The sequence below is a fragment of the Engraulis encrasicolus genome, chromosome 12 (assembly GCF_034702125.1).
Source record: "Engraulis encrasicolus isolate BLACKSEA-1 chromosome 12, IST_EnEncr_1.0, whole genome shotgun sequence".
In the NCBI taxonomy this organism is placed as follows: Eukaryota; Metazoa; Chordata; class Actinopteri; order Clupeiformes; family Engraulidae; genus Engraulis; species Engraulis encrasicolus.
Window position 1 is genome coordinate 2207501 of NC_085868.1, and position 20000 is coordinate 2227500.

General features: G+C 45.4%; 1 protein-coding gene across 2 annotated transcripts in view; it reads right to left on the reverse strand.

Annotated features, from left to right (window-relative positions):
- LOC134459191 (tyrosine-protein phosphatase non-receptor type 4-like) overlaps window positions 1-20000 on the reverse strand; it is a 127476-nt gene that overhangs the window by 31472 nt on the left and 76004 nt on the right. Inside the window, exons 12-15 of one of the 2 annotated variants that reach the window (XM_063211478.1) lie at window positions 17571-17743; window positions 9217-9285; window positions 4155-4280; window positions 370-525 (exon numbers count right to left, since the gene is read on the reverse strand). In XM_063211478.1, the coding sequence (XP_063067548.1) occupies window positions 370-525; window positions 4155-4280; window positions 9217-9285; window positions 17571-17743 (524 nt within the window). Of the gene's footprint in view, window positions 1-369; window positions 526-4154; window positions 4290-9216; window positions 9286-17570; window positions 17744-20000 lie in introns of both variants that reach the window. The other variant, XM_063211477.1, reaches the window with a different exon arrangement.

The following is a 20000-nucleotide window of genomic DNA, read 5'->3' on the forward strand; positions in this document are numbered from 1 at the left end:
CAACCCAGTAGATCAAGGGTTACATCTACTGAGGTAGAGAGATTCAAGAGCTTATTGTCATGGTCAAAAAGGCAACGAGGCTGTGGTTGGAGTACAATACTCCGTGGTGGTAGTAGATTCCCAAGTAAAGTGCCGCACGAGAATGAGAATGGTGATTGCCGTCACATTCAGACCAATTTAAGTCCTACAACAAAGCCAGGAGGCGGGACTAGGTTGATGCTGCAGCTCGTCCGACCGTAGATCTTCTTCATGATTAGATCGCAGTATCATCACTTAAACTGACAGGCGAACGGAACAACTCACAAGAAGTATGGTCATCCTAGTTATATTTTAATTTTAACCAATGTACGGAGGCGGAACTTGACTTACGGTGTGGAGTCCAGGCTGATGCTATTGGCCTGTGTGGAGGATGCCGACTTGTGATTGGTGAAGTTCTGGCTGGGGGAGGGGTGGATCACATGGTCCACGAGGTGGCCCACTGATGACGGACGCACTCGCGTGCCCTCTTGTGCAAACATGGAGTTCCTACAGGGACACAGCGACAGCAAATTCATATCAACACATAACTTAACTCTTGTGCAAATATAGAGGTCCTACAGGGACACAGGGACAAACACACGTGTGCGCGAACACATGCACATGCAAGCACATGCACACAACATTAAAACAGCCTTGTGCCTCTGAGCCAAGGCCAGCAGGTACCTTCTGACACACACACGCGAGTCCATGCCTGCTGCTTATGCCATGTGTCCTGGTATGAACTTGAACATTGAGTCTACCGCTACATGAGTTGCAGGGTTTGACATTAGCACCTGTAAACTGGCCAAATGCTGGTAAAACTTAGCTTTGGTTAGTAATCATTTTAGTGTTACTAGCCAATTAGGCAATTATATACAGTTGAGGACGATATTATTAGCCCCCCTCCTGAAATTAGACATTTCTCTTGATTTCTCAATGAGAATGACCATCATTAATAAATCTATGTTGTTCTGTAAACTAATACACTATGGAGATAGTATCCAATACGTTAAATTTGGACTTTTCCATTTTTACAATGTGTTTAAACAAAAAAAGTGGTAAAAATGGCAAGGACAAAATTATTACCTTCCCTTATCATTAATAGTCCATACAGTTCCATTTATTAACCAAAATTGACACCAGGCACTTTGATTAGTTGTTAACTATGTTGGCACATGTCCCACCTGGGATTTCGACCCATTTTTTCATTGCAAATAGTTAAGCTGATCCAAATTGCAAGTATGTTGAAGATGGACATTCATTTTTAGCACTCCTCTAAGACTATCTAAAGGATTGAGGTCTGAACCACTCCACAACCATGGTTTTAGTATCCTTGAAGAACATTTGAACTATTTTTGATGCAAGTTTTGGGTTATTATCTTATTGAAAGATCCAGTGAAGATCTTAGCTTCCTCTATGAGCATATTTTTGCATGGTTCCCTTCCACATTCCATCATAATCTTCTGTTTTTATGGTGCCGTACACCCAAACAAGGTTTCCTTTGGCTGAGGCTGCCATAGACTGATGCTTCCACCACCAAGTTTAATTGTGGAAACCATGTTATAAAGGTTTAAGGCCTATCCCTTTCTTCACCTGACAGAAGCAGAATTCATGCATCAAAGCAGGTGCAATTGAATCTCATCAGACGAAAGCACAGACTTTCAAAACTAGTTTTTGACTTTCAAATGTTCACAGGCAAAGCTCAATAACAATATGATATGCACCGCCTTTAGTAAAGGGGTTCTTCTGTGATGATGGCCCCAAAGCCCAATATGATGATGACAAGCCCTAACAGCTGTCATTCTTGAAATAAAAAGTCCAGATGAGGCCAGGTCAATAACAATCATCTTGGCAGGTGTCCAATGCTTCTTTGGTCTAATGAGACTAAACAGTTTCCACAGTTACACATAGTGGTGGGGGCATCACGTTTTTAGTTTGTTATTCAGCCTCAAGCACAGGTACTCTGGGTCTGGATCTGGATTTCTGGGTCTTCCAACAACATTGAACTAATTTAAATGTATGCTTTGGGAGGTTCTTCAAGGACAGCTAAACCATGATACTGGAATGACCCGCTCATAGTCCAGTCCGCTATTCCACTGAGAGTCTGTGGCAAATGTCTATGCTCAGCATCCATGCAATTTGGACCAGCTAGAACACTTTGCAGTGAAGAAATACGCCAGAATCCCTAGTGGGGCATGTGCCAACCTGGGTAACAACTTAGCGGAGCCTGTTGTCAGTTTTGGTTCATAAATGGCACCATATTGACTATTAATGATCAGGGGTCTAATAATTTTGTCCTTGTCATTTGTTGGCCTTTTTTGTTTAAACTCATTATAACAATAGAAACATGCACATTGGACATTATCTCCATCAGTGTATTTGTTTCCAGAATAACAGAAATGGTTAATAATCTCACTGAGAAATCAAGAGAAATATCTAATTTCAGGAGGGGGGCTAATAATATCGTCCTCAACTGTATTATATGCCAATTAGGCAAATATTCTGTTGTTTGTCCCATGTGCATCAACTGTTTGCATTTAAGTTCAAGAAAAAGCTCAGTCACTCTGTCTATATTGGTTTGACTTATTTCTATGTAGAAAGCTATGAGCTAATTTTCTTGCTTTATCACCTCATCTTCCAAGGTTAGATGTACTGTATCATGATAGACAAAAAACCCCAATATCACATTTGTGGCTAGTAGAATGGTTGAGTGGCTAGTGACTAGAGGGAAAACCACTAGCCACAGTGGCCAGTGAGTGAAAAAGTTAATGTCAAGCCCTGATGTGCACTTTCCTTGTTATGCTCCCATGTGTAGTTTCAAAGTAAGCAACACTTAGTTGGGGACAACATAACTGCCATCTCAGTTCAGAATCAGTTTTCAAAACCGCTAAAAAAACATGTTCAAAATCTATTAACCTGATTTTTTCTGGCCTTTTCATTCATCTTGGGTATTGAAATTACAGTAACAGTTGTTTTACAGATGCTTTTTTCAGCTTGGAAAAAGTCAAAGGCATGGCAGTAACTGACTATTTAAATAAATTGCTTGCTGCACACAGACGGACATGTGGAGATGACGTTAGCATGTCCTTCCAGCAACAGCTTTCCAAGAAGTTCAGAATGAGTACAAGACACATTTAGCACGGCTGTTCCAAAAAACACCTGATCTAAATATATCAAATAGACTTTAGTGCATGCTGTTGGGCAGGGGTGTCAAACTCAAATTCACAGTGGGCAAAAATCCAAATCTAAATTAAATGGGCAAAAATTGTGCATGCACTTATGTAATACTCAAAGATGCATTTCACACTCATTCCTATAGTCATATATGGGGGATCAAATGTTTCTACCCTGCACATATTCTTTTGTATACAAGTGGGATATGTTACTGGTCTGGGCTCACTGGTATTAATGGTATATGTGGGCCAACGTCTATTCACATTTGCAATGATCTCGCGGGGCAAATAAAATGATTTTGTGAGCCACATTTGGCCCCAGGGCCTGAGTTTGACATGCCTGCTGTTGGGGAATACGTGCATTTTTTCACAAACGCACATACACCCTTTTCCCTCCGGGTAGGTGATTCATAGAAATACTGTACTACATGCAGATTCGTCAGCAGATTTGCATTCTCCCACGTAGGAAAAATTGTGTGTTGATTTGGAATTTGCAATCATGTCTTGCAGTGTCTGTAAGAACATGTGACCATCTATGCATGCACTTGCATCTCTCAAAGTTTGTAAGAAGCTGGAATGTTCATTGAAACTGTGTGAAGTTGTGTTAAAACTCATAGCTTCAAATGATGCCAAGTACAGTAAGCCCACGCATGTACAGTATGTATGCGTGTGCATCCGAGAGTCTTACAGTATGTGTATGTCGGAGTGTCTGTATATGTATTGATGAATGTGTTTGTGCATCTGCATCTTTGTATGTTTGTGTAAATTGTACTGTATGTCAAATGACCACTCACTGTGTTGAGGTGGTGATCATATGGGCAGGGTCTGTGCCTCTAGGTGTGCCTCTAGGTGTGTCTGTCTGTCTGTCTGTGTGTGTGTGTGTGTCTGTGTGTGTGTGTGTGTGTGTGTGTGTGTGTGTGTGTGTGTGTGTGTGTGTGTGTGTGTGTGTGTGTGTGTACTCACTGTGTGGGGGTGCCGGGTGGGGATCGTGTGGGCAGGCTCTGGGTCTCCAGCCGTTCGTCTGAGAGCGACGCACGGCTCACCGTCTCCCAGTCCATCCCGCTCATCAGCTTACGCACCAGGGGCTTGCTGGGAGACCTGGGGCACAGGGAGGAGGGCAACCACAGGCAACACAGCCAATCAGGGCGCATTCTTCACCTGTCAATCAACACCTTGGCCAACTGGAACGCTTCCTTTGCCCGCCACTAAACATCTCCCTCCCTCCCCTCGCTCGTGGTTGGTGGGCTGGTGTGGAGGAGGAGAGCACAACAGGCCTCAGAGCAAGATCAGGATGAGGATGTTTCCCTCGCCTGTCACTCGACACTTCCCCGCAATCGTGATTGGCTCTCCCACCTTTGCTATTGGATAACCGTGTGTGTGTGTGTGTGTGTGTGTGTGTGTGTGTGTGTGTGTGTGTGTGTGTGTGTGTGTGTGTGTGTGTGTGTGTGTGTGTGTGTGTGTGTGTGTGTGTGTGTGTACGCATGCGCATGCCGCATGTGTGTGAGAAAGAGAGCTGCAAGTTGCACATGTGTTGGTGAGTTTGAGTCTGAGTGAGTGTGTGTTTGAGTATGTGTGTGTATATGTGTGAAAATGATACAGACAGAATGTGAGGCAGTATGTGTGTGTCTGTGCGTGTCTGTGTGTGCGCGTGTGTATGCGGTACTGACCCCCTCCGCTCTTTCAGTGGTCGCTGTGTAAAAATAGGCTTGCGACATTTACATGACTCTCTAAGTTGAAATCAAAATAAATATTCAGACATGACAGATATGCACACTGACAGAGAATAGGAAGAGCCTGACTCATAGTAAGAATAGACACGAGCCAGTACGGTAGTGATGGTGGACATGCGTGTTATCTCTCCCTCTCTAACACGCAGACAGACAGACAGACAGACAGACAGACAGACAGACAGACAGACAGACAGACAGACAGACAGACAGACAGACAGACACTCCAATGCAGTTATGTACACACAAAGTTGTGTATGGTGATGAAAGCGCACACACAAACACAGTGATGAATGGTATAGAGATGTATTCACACACACGGTACACAACTGCACACACACGGGAGTGTTTCCTTGATGCAAAGCACTCACATACACGTGCACACACACAAACGCACAGACACGCACACACAGGTGCGCGTGCACACACACACACACACAAACGCATAGACGTACGTGTACACACCAACACACACACGAGCATGAACGCACAAAACACACACGCACACACACTGTGAGACAGTGACAATAGAAATACACACACGCACACACGGGTTAAGTGAAAGCCACTGAGGTTAGGAGGGGGAGAGCAGGGGGATGATGAAAAACAAAAGCTGCTGTTGTTGAGTAACGGAGAGAGAGAGAGCGAAAGAGAGAGATAAAAAGGGAAGTATTATGAAGGTCAATTTAGGGTCTAAACTGCTTGACAAAAATAATTTCCTTAATACCATGTGGCTTTGTAGAGAGGTCAAAATGTTACAGTGTGTGTGTGTGTGTGTGTGTGTGTGTGTGTGTGTGTGTGTGTGTGTGTGTGTGTGTGTGTGTGTGTATGTGGTAGAAGCATAGGTAGCTGGAGATCACATAAGAGTTGTGTGTGTGTGTGTGTGTGTGTGTGTGTGTGTGTGTGTGTGTGTGTGTGTGTGTGTGTGTGTGTGTGTGTGTGCGCGCGCGTGCCAGCTAACTGGAGGTCACAGAAGAATTGTGTGTGTGTGTGTGTGTGTGTGTGTGTGTGTGTGTGTGTGTGTGTGTGTGTGTGTGTGGTAGAAGCATGGTAGCTGGAGGTCACATAAGAATTGCATGTTTTAAGCAGAACCAAATAAATAAAGAAATAAATGGAGCTTGTTGAGGATTACCTCGAAGAACCAATGGCGTCCCACCACTGCTTGATCAGATTACGCAGCTGGGACCAAAAGTCCACACAACACATGGGTATACACGCATAGACATAGACGCGTACACACACACACACACTTCGGTGTGCCAACACCAGTGTCAGTATCAACAATGTAACAGACCTAGCACACACAAAGATACCGATAAAGACAGCGACCCCCCCCCCACACACACACAAGACATACAGCACAAGAATGAATGAAAGTTCCATGTCAAAAGCACTCTACAATGATCAGCCTCAATGTAAAACCTGATACCCATCTAAGTGCACTAAGTACTCCAGTCTCCGTGTGTGTGTGTGTGTGTGTGTGTGTGTGTGTGTGTGTGTGTGTGTGTGTGTGTGTGTGTGTGTGTGTGTGTGTGTGTGTGTGTGTGTGTGTGTGTAGTGCAGTTAGTTAGTTGTCTACCTGTGAACGGCGTGAAGTTCATGGTCTTGATGCGATGTAACCTCCAGCATCGCTGCTGCTCTCGTGTGTGTGTGTGTGTGAGAGAGAGTGAGAGAGGGAGAGAGCGGGTGTGTGTGTGTGTGTGTGAGAGAGAGCTGCCCTAAGCTTGCATGTGAGCCGTGTGTGTGTGTGTGTGTGTGTGTGTGTGTGTGTGTGTGTGTGTGTGCGTGTGTGTGTGTGCGTGTGTGTGTGTGTGTGTGTGTGTGTGTGTGTGTGTGTGTGTGTGTGTGTGTGTGTGTGTGTGTGTGTGTGTGTGTGTGTGTGTGTGTGTGTGTGTGTGTGTGTGGAGGGGGGTGGTTTAGCAGGCATGCAAAGCTCCAGTCTCCTTGCTGTGCTGCGTGCTCTCTCTTCTCTCTACTTCCTGCCCAAACTAGGCGTCTCTCTCAAAGCCTTCCGACCACAATGACACTAGCACTGGGTGTGTGCGTGTGTGTATGTGTATGTGTATGTGTGTGTGTATGTGTGTGTGTGTGTGTGTGTGTGTGTGTGTATGTGTGTGTGTGTGTGTGTGTGTGCGTGCGCGCGCGATCATCATGGACATATAGTTTCTAGGTGGTAGACAAACACATATGGAGGAGACAGAGAGGAAGACAGAGAGATCCGTGCACACGCACAAACGCGCGTGCACGCACACGCACACTTCACCAGTCTGTGCGTACACACACACACACACGCACGCACAAACACAATGTCCAGATGTATGACAAATGACTTGATGTCTAAGTTGACATTTGCTGACATGTTCCCTGAATGCATATTTTGGAGACTGTATGTGTCTGCGACGTGCATGCTTCAAGACTTTTTCAGTCAGGACAGGGGTAATTCCCCTAGCAAAGCACACAGTCATAGCTGACTATTAGAAAAGGGTGCTGATGGCAACAGCTTCACAAAATACAGAGTTAACATTATCTTGAGGGACAACACGTTCTATTATGAATGCCAATGCGCTCCACAGAATGACTGTGCTTCTGTGCAGTTCAGTATCCCGAATAGGCAAACCCTCATAAAGATCAAATACAGGGAGAGGCGTTTATGTCAATATTATCTCCCAGTGTACAGTTTGGCCGTTCAGGGCTTTGAACCGATATTTTTTTCCAATCGGTTCGTTCCGAACAGAAACGGAATTATAACGTTTCCGGTTATGAGTTCCACCAATAAATTGGCGTTCCCGAACCGGCAAGAACAAAAAAATACTGTTCCCCGAACGGTTAATTTCGTTCCAGTCAGCCTATTACTTCCCATATCTGACATTAATTAACCAAGAAAGTCGGAGGTGCAAATGGGTCAGCCTACATTCCAAACTGTTTATTCAAGCGGGTGAAAAGAATATCCTCCAGAATTTTGGAAATCAGGGACGACCTAAGCGGAGAAGGAATAAACCTCAAATATGAAAATGAGCGCTCCGCGCTGACTTGGGTCACGGGGAGCGCTATGACGGACATTGCAAGTTTGTGCATATCTGTATTTGAAGCGGCCATGGATGCCCATTAACGAAGAACATTCTTGTGCGCTTTAAACACGCTTCTCTGCAATATGTCTAACAACAATGCAATGGGAACTCGGCCCTTTTGTATGACAGTGGTTTCTCTTATTTTGGATGTGGAGTGGAGGTGTAATCCACTGCTCTCTCTCCATTCAGTCAGCGAATGTTTGATGTCACACAAGACGTGAACCTCAGTTATGGTAACGTGCACAGGAAAATAATTACTTTTTTTTTTAGTTTGAGGAACCAATCAATAGGTGTTCCTGTTCCAGAACATTAAAAATAATAACGTTTCTGGTTTCGTTTCTGTTCCCTGTAAAATATAAAAAGTTCCCGGTTTTCGTTTTCGTTCCTTGAACCGATTCAAAGCCTTGGTTCAAATACATGTAGCTTGGACACCAGCAACAATGTCCATGACAAGGTGTTTCCATGAGTCAATATCCCGGTTTCTTTCGGAGTACTCCATCTAGCATATCCGATTTCACAAAATCCCAAATAAGGGCTTATCCAGAATACTGATGTCGGGAAAAGATGTTTATGTGCTCAAACACAAATTCGGGATCCTATTCGGGATACTGAACTGCATACTAACAGCCTCAGTATGAAGTGAGGCAGTGTAGAGCACGGATTCCCAACCTGTGGGCCGCAGAGGTAATGCAAGTGGCCAGTGAAATCATCTTCCAAAAATTGAAAATGATAGGTTTGTACGTTACAAATAAAAGAAAGTTCTCTCCTGAATTATTTGTATAGCAGAGTGTGTCTTTAGCCTGAAGGGTAACAGTCCCCTGTGTATTTGAGGCTGTATTGTTTACTGGGTCAGAGGTCAGAGGTTGGCCACAAACATTTGTGAAAATGCTAAAGTGGGCCCCAAGTTGGAAAAGGTGGAGAACCCCTGCTGTGGAGAATCGTATTTGGCTTCAAGTAAGAGCATAAAGGAGGACCACAGTTGACCACAAAAAGTATTTTTGTTCACCACCTCAATCCAAGAGTCCTTACTTGACTCGGAGTTATCAATATTTATTATTTTGTTTCGGGTATAATTATCTACAACCAGCTGAAAAGCTGAACCGTAATATAATATTATTATTAATATGTATTATGGAAATCAAAAGTGAAAACAATATACCATATGCCAATGCAAAAAAGTGTGTGTGTGTGTGTGTGTGTGTGTGTGTGAAATGGTAAAATAAACATTACCTGGCAAACACACGATTCTTGATGCCTTTCTCTTTCCCATATTGAACCGACTGTGCCTCTGTTCTCCCGCTGAAAAAAAAACCCAAAAACACACACACACACACACACACACACACACACACACACACACACACACACACACACACACACACACACACACACACACACACACACACACACACACACACACACACACACACACACACACACGCACACACGCGCACACGCGCACACACACACACACACACGTTAGTTCACAGCTGAGGTTTTACCGTCCGTGTCATGCTGCTAGTCACAGCTGTCCGAGAAGGCAGTGATTCATGTCTCCACTAAAGCTGCTTTCAGGGTATTTAAGGCGGCAATGGGAAACGCTAATTCCATATACGCTGGAAGTGGAACTGAAGTCAGATGTGATTCTTTGAATAAAGTTCCCCACTGAGTCACGGTCGGCCTCCCATTCAGTGTTTTAAAGAAACACTATGCAGTTTTCAAGGGTAACAGAGAACAGTGGAAAGAGTAGCATCTCTGAACGTGATCAGTGCACTGACCGCCCGCTAATGAGCAACATAGCGAATTTAAAACTTTCTCTCCTCTTTCAACCTGTAACAATTTCAGAATTCAAAATTTGGGAAAAATTGAGTCGTGATTATGTTTGGGAACCCCTGGATTGACCTAAAGAGCAAAACCTGGTCGAAGACTGGATAAATCCATGCAACACAACTAGACCAGACTTGATGAATCCACACAACTGGATCAGCCTTGGGTCCATTCACAGAGTACCTGGTACCAGACTGGACCGGACCCATGCTGTAACAGGGCTGTAGCCCACTCCATAACTAGTGCAACTGAGGTCATGTGCACGGCTTCGCTACTAGGGGGCTCTAACCCCCGACCTACCAGCCAATGCTCCAGTTCGGGCATGGGAGGCACAGCACGTTACCGCTGAGCTTAAGGTCCAGACCGATAGCCCAGCGCTACCAATACTGAATGATGCTTCAGGAGGGAGGCTTACTAACGTCCTACCACCGAAAGCGTCTTTTTTCCCAACGCAGTTCTGCCATGACCCCTCCGAATTCTGATTGGTTATCTACGTCATGAAGCACGCTCCCTTCCCATATCGTGTCAGACTGTCATCTGTTAATTACCCTAATAGTTATCTTTAAATAGTGCTTTTCGTCATAGCTTGTTCAACTGCACAGCCATTAAACAATAACAATAATGAGGGAGCGTGAATGACGTAGCCGGCTAAAACGCGGAACTAAGTGGCTAACCAATCAGAATTCGAAGGGGGCGGGACATGGCAGAAAAAAAAAAAAAGACGCCCACCGAACTCTTCTAGTTGGCATCCGTTATACACTCACCCCTAAACCGCACTCCCATCCTGGGTCTATGGCACCAGTGTATGAAGTTACCTGCATTAGTTAGTCACTCTGTGCTCGGTCACGTGACCAACCAGTCAGTGCTCTAGTTCGGGCATGGGAGCACAGCATGACGAGGCTAAGCTAAAAAGTTCAGACCAATAGCCCAGCGCTACCGATCCAGTATGAGGCTTTGGAGGGGAGATTTACTAACATTCTACCGCCGTAGTATGCTAGTTGGCATCTACCCCTACCGTAGCTGCTTCATATATGCTTCCTGGACGCAGCTAACAGCTCAGCGTGTCCTCTGGCAGCTCTCACAACCTCAAGTTAGGGTTCAAACACACAGACACAGACACAGACACAGACACAGACACAGACAGACAGACACAGACACACAGACAGACACACAGACAGACACAGACACAGACACAGACACAGACAGACACAGACCCTTCGGGCAGCAAAGGAACATGGGAACAGCATCCCACGCACATGCCAGGGTTGCGATGTCTGCTGCATTTTCCCAGCAGATGCACAAGCAGCGTTATTCATGACTTTCCCCTCTCCTCTCCTCTCCTCTCCTACTGCCGTCTGATCCATCCACTCCCATCTCTACAGTACAGCGCACAGCAGACCCACACAGGACCCAGGTTATGCAATACCCGCCTGCCATGGGGGGAATGCATGCGTGTGTGTGTGTGTGTGTGTGTGTGTGTGTGTGTGTGTGTGTGTGTGTGCGTGTGCGTGTGCGTGTGCGTGTGCGTGTGCGTGTGCGTGTGCGTGTGCGTGTGCGTGTGCGTGTGCGCGTGCGCGTGCGTGCGTGCGTGTGTAAAAGAGACTATATGTATTCCTCCAGTTACTCAGCTACTGATTTTGTGCCACCATATGGGACCCTTATGAGTCATCTATCTGGGGTGTGTGTGTGTGTGTGTGTGTGTGTGTGTGTGTGTGTGTGTGCGTGTGCGTGTGCGTGTGTGTGTGTGTGTTTGCATACAAATGATACAAAATGTTCCTGTGTGTATGTGTCTGTGTGTGTGTACACGAATGATATTGTTTGTTTCCCTGTGCGCGCGTGCGTGCGTGCGTGCGCGCGTGCGTGCGTGCCTTATGTGCATGTAAACTGACACTCATTAGTGGGAATATAAGGCTTGTCTGTGCTTATGCATGTTTCTCTTGAATGTGGTGTGTGTGTTTGTGTGTGTTTCTCTTGAAAGTGGTGTGTGTGTGTGTGTGTGTGTGTGTTTCTCTTGAATGTGGTGCGTGTGTGGGTGTGTGTCCAAATGCTTCTGAAAGCTGAAGCTCATTAGTATAAATAAATGAATGAGTGGGCACCGAGCTGCAACCTTAAGTACTCAGATGCACATGCATGCGTGTGTGTGTGTGTGTGTGTGTGTGTGTGTGTGTGTGTGTGTGTGTGTGTGTGTGTGTGTGTGTGTGTGTGTGTGTGTGTGTGTGTATACGTGTGCGTGCACAAATCTACTGCATAAACATGTGTGTGTCACACTGTTTGTGTGTGGGTATGAATTTGTATGTGTAATCGTGAGTGTGTGTGTCCTGAAGAGTGTGTTTGGGATAAGCGGTGGGGTTGTGTAACGTCTTCATGAACATATGGGTTGGTTATGCAAGAGTGCCAGGCAGCGGCAGCGGCAGCAGCAGCAGTAGCCAGCCCACTCTCTTACTCAGGCTATGGACCTCCAACAGGAGCAGCCATGGAGAAACAGCAGCAGCGCCCTGTCTGTGTGTGTGTGTGTGTGTGTGTGTGTGTGTGTGTGTGTGTGTGTGTGTGTGTCCGCGCGCTTATGAACGTTTGGGATAAACCAGCCCACACTGTTACTCAGGCTATGGACCTGCCTGCAGCAGTAGCGCAGCAGCAATAATGTGTGTGTGTGTGTGTACCAATGTGTACCAGTATATGTGTGTGTGTGTGTGTGTGTGTGTGTGTGTGTGTGTGTGTGTGTGTGTGTGTGTGTGTGTGTGTATCAATGAGTGTGCGTGCGTGCGTGTGTGTGTGTGTGTGTACTGTGTACCAACATACAAGCGTGCGTGTGTGGAAGAGTGTTTGGGGTGTGCCAGCCTACACTGCTACTCAGGCAGCAGCAGTGTGATGGCGAATCAGAAGTGGAAATGGGGAAAATATCTCATTGATTTGTATCGTATCATGGGGCATTCTTAAGTATGTAAAATAAACGAATCGCTGCCTTGAGAAATCGATATTGAATCGTACCATCATGGAGGCTGTGATTTACACCCCTAGTACATATGTACGTACACTGTAGTGCAACTACATGCTGATATATGATGTGACCTACGTTGTTAATCTGAATCTAATGAATGCAACATTGGCAGCCGTGGCCTACTAGTGGTTTGGGAGATGGGCTTTAGATCAGAGGGTGGCAGGTTCAAATCCCCACCGTTCCCACTCTCCATCTCACTGAACGGCTGAGGTGCCCTTGAGCAAGGCACCTAACCCCACACTGCTCCAGGGACTGTACCCAATACCCTGTACTTAAAGGAACTAAGTCGCTACGGATAAAAGTGTCAGCTAAGTGTTATGTAATGTAATGTAATGGTCTTGTCGTGGTCTGGATGCTGGACTACAAAGCCAAATAACAGAAACAGAAAGTCTGTGACAGATTTTCATCATGACGTGAACAGAAACAAAAACCTGCGCGCGCGCACGCGCGCACGCACGCACACACAATGAAGCTTCATCCACACACACCCTCTCAACAGAGCACACTGGGTGTAGCAGACTTCATTTCAGCAGACTAGGAGAAGAAAGCCACACGCACGCATGATCATGCCATTTTATCCACACACACTCTAATGAGAGCACACTTGGTGTTACGGTCTTCATTTCAGCAGACAAGGGAAGAACAGAAACAGTAAGCCTGCGACCCTCCCACAAACAAAAGCCATTTTATCCATACACCCTCTCATGAGAGCACGCTGCGTATCGCAGACTTCATTTCTTCGTCTTGTGTTCCTCAGTGCATTTCCCCTCCCTCATACATTAGTCATTATGGCCCTGCCATAAGTCTTCCATCGCTCCCATCCCCCACACACCAACTAACCCCACAGCCAAGCCAAGCCAAGCAAAGACACACACACACACGCACGACCCTTGGAGCAGAGCCAACTCCTACTGGCATATTTAATTTGCACTGATTATTTTGTGTGTGTGTGTGTGTGTGTGTGTGTGTGTGTGTGTGTGTGTGTGTGTGTGTGTGTGTGTGTGTGTGTGTGTGTGTGTGTGTGTGTGTGTGTGTGTGTGTGTGTGTGTGTGTGTGCTCCTGATGCCCTGTGCATACCAAAGCCTCCTCTTCTTCATGTTCCACCATGCATGTCTTGCAGGAAGCTACTCCATATGCAAAAGAAGTCCGCATGTGCTGAACACAGTGACTACACCTGTCTGCCAAGAGCACCTGGATCCAGAACCACCCACCCACGCACCATTGGCAACGATGGTCTGTGTTGAATACAGTCACGCCTGTCTGATGTGGTAGTCATGGGCCAGAGCACCTCATGGCAATTGGAGAAAATCCTTAACGAGATAGGAAGAGACCATGCAACGAATCATGTACAGTGTGCATTAACTACACAGCAATCCCCATCTAGCGTTTGTAATTAGTAATGTTCCAGATCACCCCCTGGCGATTGGAGAAAATCCTTATTCAGAGATCATGCCATGAATCCTGTATGTGCTGAATACAGTTACGCCCGTCTTGTGTGGCAGTTCGTTACGCATGTGTCAGAACTTCAACTGCCCCTGACGATTGGTGAAAATCCTTACAGCTATACAGGACACAGGAAGAGAAAATGGAAAACAACCCATTTATATGTTGAATGCTAGTTGGCCCCTGGCATTAACTGAAAATCCCTAACCATATAGGAAGACTGTTAAGAACTAGCTTGCATGCGTCAAATACAATCATTCCCATCTACACTAGCTTGCATGCGTCAAATACAATCATTCCCATCTACTATGGTACTGTGATTCAGAACCCCCTTTATCAGACAATGCTGGCAAAACATACAGAGAATACTGTATTTCATTGTCTAAGTGTGAAATCACGTTGGGGGAACTCCACCAGGATTCTAAGGTTCTACATAGACTCCTATGAGCCTGCGGAACCCCCGACGTGATGTCATAATAGTAAATTTTCTTAAAATAGCTAACCTGCAACCCCACCTTTTTAAGTGTATGTATTATTGTATGTAGTTGTCATGGATGCATAGCACGACATTAAAACCAGCAGGACTAATCTACTGTGCAACTCCACCACTGTAGAACACAAATCAAGTCTGCATTGAAACACAACGCTCATGTTTCTCAATTTTAATGTGATGTTTCGGGCAGCATGCGGAAATGCATTGTAACATTATGTTTGTTCAGCCTGATCCCCAAAAATTCTGTGCTCCTAGACACGGATGTTAAGGACATCCGTGTCTAGGAGCACAGAATTTTTGGGCATTTTTGGGCAGTCATGGGTGAGCGGTTAGGGTGTCAGACTTGCATCCCAGAGGTTGCCGGTTCGACTCCCGACCCGCCAGGTTGGTGGGGGGAGTAATCAACCAGTGCTCTCCCCCATCCTCCTCCATGACTGAGGTACCCTGAGCATGGTACCGTCCCACCGCACTGCTCCCCATGGGGCGCCACTGAGGGCTGCCCCCTTGCACGGGTGAGGCATAAATGCAATTTCGTTGTGTGCAGTGTGCAGTGTTCACTTGTGTGCTGTGGAGTGCTGTGTCACAATGACAATGGGAGTTGGAGTTTCCCAATGGGCTTTCACTTTTCACTTTCACATGAAATCCGTGTCCAGGAGCACGGACTTTGCCAAAATTGTTTTGTTTGAATTGCTTTCCGTGATGGGCACACGGAAGTGCTTTCTATATTCCCACCGCACTGTGTTAACTCTATCATTAGAAAATACCAAATGTTAATCCTAAACAAAATAATGCTATAGCAATTTAAGTTGTGCCCAGACCTTACCCAGACCCAGACATTACCTAACCTTAACCTGTCATTAAAGACATATTTTTGAGAAATACCTTATCCAGTTGGTTGATGGGTTATCAAATTTATATAATGAAAGAAATAATACTAGCTGTGCCCAGACCAAAACAATCCTTAACCCTAACCTATTAGTAAGAAATGTTTTTTTTGTGGAAACATTTTTGAAATGAGAAAAATCCTGAGAAAACACAAGACTGTGGAAACATAGAACTGTGGAAGTATAGAGAGAGCACTTCTGTGTGTCCATCACGGAAAACGATTCCGTGTCCAAGAGCACGGAATTTTGGCAAAATCCATGCTTCTGGACACAGATTTCGTGTCCTTAACATCCGTGTCCAGGAGCACGGAATTTTTGGAGATCATGTTGGTTTGTTACGTCTGATGAATGGCATGCTGCCTGAAACACCACATTAAAATGGAGAAACAGGAGCCCGGTGTTGCAGACGTTTTTCTTTGTTAAACATATCTCCACCACTGTGTCATAAAACCGTGAGCGCCATCTTATGCAAGATGACCAGATCCATGTTTAAAAAGCCTCCTCTGACCAAACCATTTGACCCACTCAGAAGCAGACTGACCCCTTAACCTGACAGACACCACAGGCCAATAAAAGCGATGCAGAAATGACTCCCCCCATCCCCAGGGATATAAATGGACATTAAAATACATGGTGGTCCTAACTAGATGCTTTTCAAACACACATTTACTGCATACATTATTGAATGATAAGTGCATTTTAATCTATATTTATAAGTTGAAGTGTACAGTGATGGATGACATATAGCCATAATGTATGGACAGTTAGTTAAAACAACATACATTATTGATGCAAACATTGCATTTGAAATCAATATTGATATGTTACAGTGTAGTTATCATGGATGGTACATTATATACTCCAGGCATAGCGGGCATTTCTCAATGTGAAGATTTCTAGCCTTGCTAGGACGAGTAACAGCCTTTTTTCGAAGATTTCACCAAAGAGTATCCAATCACTAGTAATAAGTGTAACTAATAATCGGATACTCCTCTGTGAAATCCGCGAAAAATGAGCGTTACTCACACTACCAAGTCTAGAACACTTCACATTGAGAAATACTCTTGTGGATGAATTACAAGCAGACTATATCTAGCTCCATATCTACAAGATTTGGGAAAGTTAGCATCCTACTCAAAAGGTCAAGAGGATCAATCCTTAAAGTCTTCTCTGTTCAAGGCATTTCCCCAGCTCCACAGCTGTTTGACCCTGTACACTCTGATGGGCAGTACAGGTCAAGAAAAGCAGTGCACACACACAAACAAACAAAGACACACACACACAAAAACACACGCACACAAAAACACATGCACACACGCACGCACGCACGCACGCACGCAAAAGGCTTTCCTACACCAAGACTAACAGCACCGTACCCTGGGCCATACAAACACGAAACAAAACAAAGCACTAATAACTGCTATTAGGGCCTATTATTACGTGGGATTAGCCTCCATGTTCTCCTGGGCAAAACTATAGTGTATACGGTACATGTACAACTACCTCACCACATCATTATGGCAGCTGCCTCAACTTGCCTTGTCTGCTTGTAACTTGTCATTTTGGGTGTCTGTGTTTGGGGGCTGCAATACAATGGTAATGTCAAAAACGCAGTCAGATCACTCACCAAAAACAGTTTAAAACAGTGGTGATGCTTGTAGAGTAATGTAATTCATTCATACAAAAACGCAAAAGATTTAATCACAGGGCAAAATACAGTTCAATACAGGTAATATATATATATATATATTTTTTTTTTTTACTTTTGGAGGACAGGGGCTCAAAAGCGTAGTTGTGAGCCACGGAGCAACTTGGGTAGTTGCCACTGGGAAATTGTATCGCAAACAAACAAAGTTGCGATAACGTAGTAGACTGGTGCATTTCCACTCCATGCCTGAGGGGCGGCGGTATCTCTCTCTCTCTCTCTTTACTCACTCACCAGTAACGGAACTTGGAGCCCAAGGAGAAGTAATGTGCAAAGAAGTTCTTCTGCGGCGGCACAGGCTGGTCCAGGCGGAAGAAGGTGTGGTGCTCCACACAGGCCTTCCACAGGTTCTTACACGCTCGATAGCTCACCATGTTGAAGCCCAGCAACGACTCTCTACTCTCGTTCTGGAGAAGGAGAGGAGAGATGGTGGAGGAGGAGGAGGAGGGGAGGAGGAGAGGAGAGGAGAGGAGAGGAGAGAAGGAGGGGAGGATGAGAGGGGGGGGAGGAAAGGAGAGGAGGAGGACAGGAGAGGAGGAGGGAGTAAGACAGGAGGGGGACGAGGGGAAGGAGAAGAAGAGAGAAGGTAGAGTGGAGGATGGATGAGGAGAGAAGGGAACGAGGAGAGGGAGGAGCGGAAAGGAGAAGGTGAGAGAGGAGGAAAGGAGGAGGGGAGAGGGCACAATAGAGAAGAGAAGAGGGGGAGCAGAGAGGCAAGGAGAACGAAAGCGTGTGGGAGGAAGAGCGAAAGGGCAAGAGAGAGAAAGCACGAGAGAGAGAGAGAGAGAGAGAGAGAGAGAGAGAGAGAGAGAGAGAGAGGCAGGGCGGAGAGAAAGCAAAGAGAAGAGGAGAGAGGAGAGAAAGACAGAAAGTGGGCAAGTAAGATAAAGGAGAGGTAGACGCAGTGAGGTGGGAGGGGTGTTGAGAGGTGTAGGAAAATGAGTGAGAGGGAGAGAGTCAAGGAGGGAGGGTGGGGTATGAGAGGAGAAAAAGGTTGAACCACATGCATTCTGTTGAATACTTGCATTACTATGCACCATTGAACATCTAAATTCATTCATTCAGAATTAATTCAGGCTGCCTCCGCCTCCTGCCATTGATGACCTGGAGGAAAGGTTGGTTGGGTGTGTGGGTGTGTGTGTGTGTGTGTGTGTGTGTGGGTGTGTGTGTGTGTGTGTGTGTGTGGGTGTGTGTGTGGGTGTGTGTGTGTGTGTGTGTGTTGGGGAGGCTGGTCCTATTGACAGACAAATGACCGCATGTGCACATAAACACACATTGAGTATGTTTATATGCAGCTGAGTATTCTGAATATGAAGCTTATCGCAGATATGATCAATTTCGGCATAAATAGTCAGTGTCATATCCCGGTCTACATTCTTGGACGTTATAGAATTTTCTTCAAATATGTGTAGCCTGGACAGAGAGGATGGCCTGGATACCAGCAACAGTGCTCTATGGCAATCTTTGGCATCCAGGATAAGGTACTTCCATGCTTCAATATCCCGATTTCTTTCGGAATACTCCACCTAGCATATCCCGATTTCTCAAAATCCTGAATAAGGGCTTACACCATAGGTGGCTAACCCGCGGCTCTCGAGCCGCATGCGGCTCTTTGCCTGGTGTCTTGCGGCTCTTGCGTTCATGTCCAAGTTTGTGTTTATGTCCCATAGGCAATATGCATTGTAATTGCGCACACAAAGTTGATTAGAACTATGGCAAATAAGTGCCCTGTGGTCTTGGTACTACTGTAGTAGGCCTGCCTAAATGTGTCCTGAATGATCACCTTGATGTGTGACATTTGTTATTGCATTGGCCCAAATACAAAACGTGATTCAAGCATGCTCTAAAAATAGCGCTTTAAAAAGTGTGGGCGTCTTTCGCTGACTAGACAAAATAGCGGCAGAATGTTTTAACCGGAAAGATTTGGCCATCACTCCTCAAGGCAATTACAACTCTCAATAAGGTCAAGAAAATGTACTACTGTCCATATGTGGATTCTATCGCTCGGCAATACATGTGCAAATGATTATCTGCTCAAGAGAGATGCGTCTGTCTGGAGCAGAGATGCGACGATAATATCTCTGTGCTGCGTAGCCATCTCTGCGCTCTGTTAGAAGGAGTGTTCATGGCTATCGACCCGAATGTGACATTGAGTTTTTGGTTTAAAACCGACTTATTTTCGCGGGCTATACAAAAAATAGCGAAAAAAATAATGTTCTTTCCTGGTTTTCGCTGTGAATGTTCGCGCTCAGTTTAGTCTCAAAAAGAAAACTTTGTTTTTTCCCATGGCCCCCTGTCAGCACCCGCTGAAACGTTAATGTGGAAAATGAACGGCGATTTGACGAACCAACTTGTTAAGTTTTGGATGGTGTCGTCGTGAGACATCCAATGATAATCTGTGCGCAAGAAAGCGGTGCCTGTGTGCGCCTAACCCCCAAATGAGCTAAGAGAGGCGGAGAATCTTTGTGCCGCGTTACTATCTTGATGCTCTGTTATAAAGAGTGCTCATGGAAATTATGCTGTGTTTTAAAACGTGTTTTATTAAAATGTGACCTCTGCATGCCTTCCTGTGTAGGCCTACCCGTCTTCTTATGTAAAACAACATTTTTATCTTGAAAAAAACTTTCCCCCCAAAAACATTGAAGCAGTAGGCCTAAAAAAAAA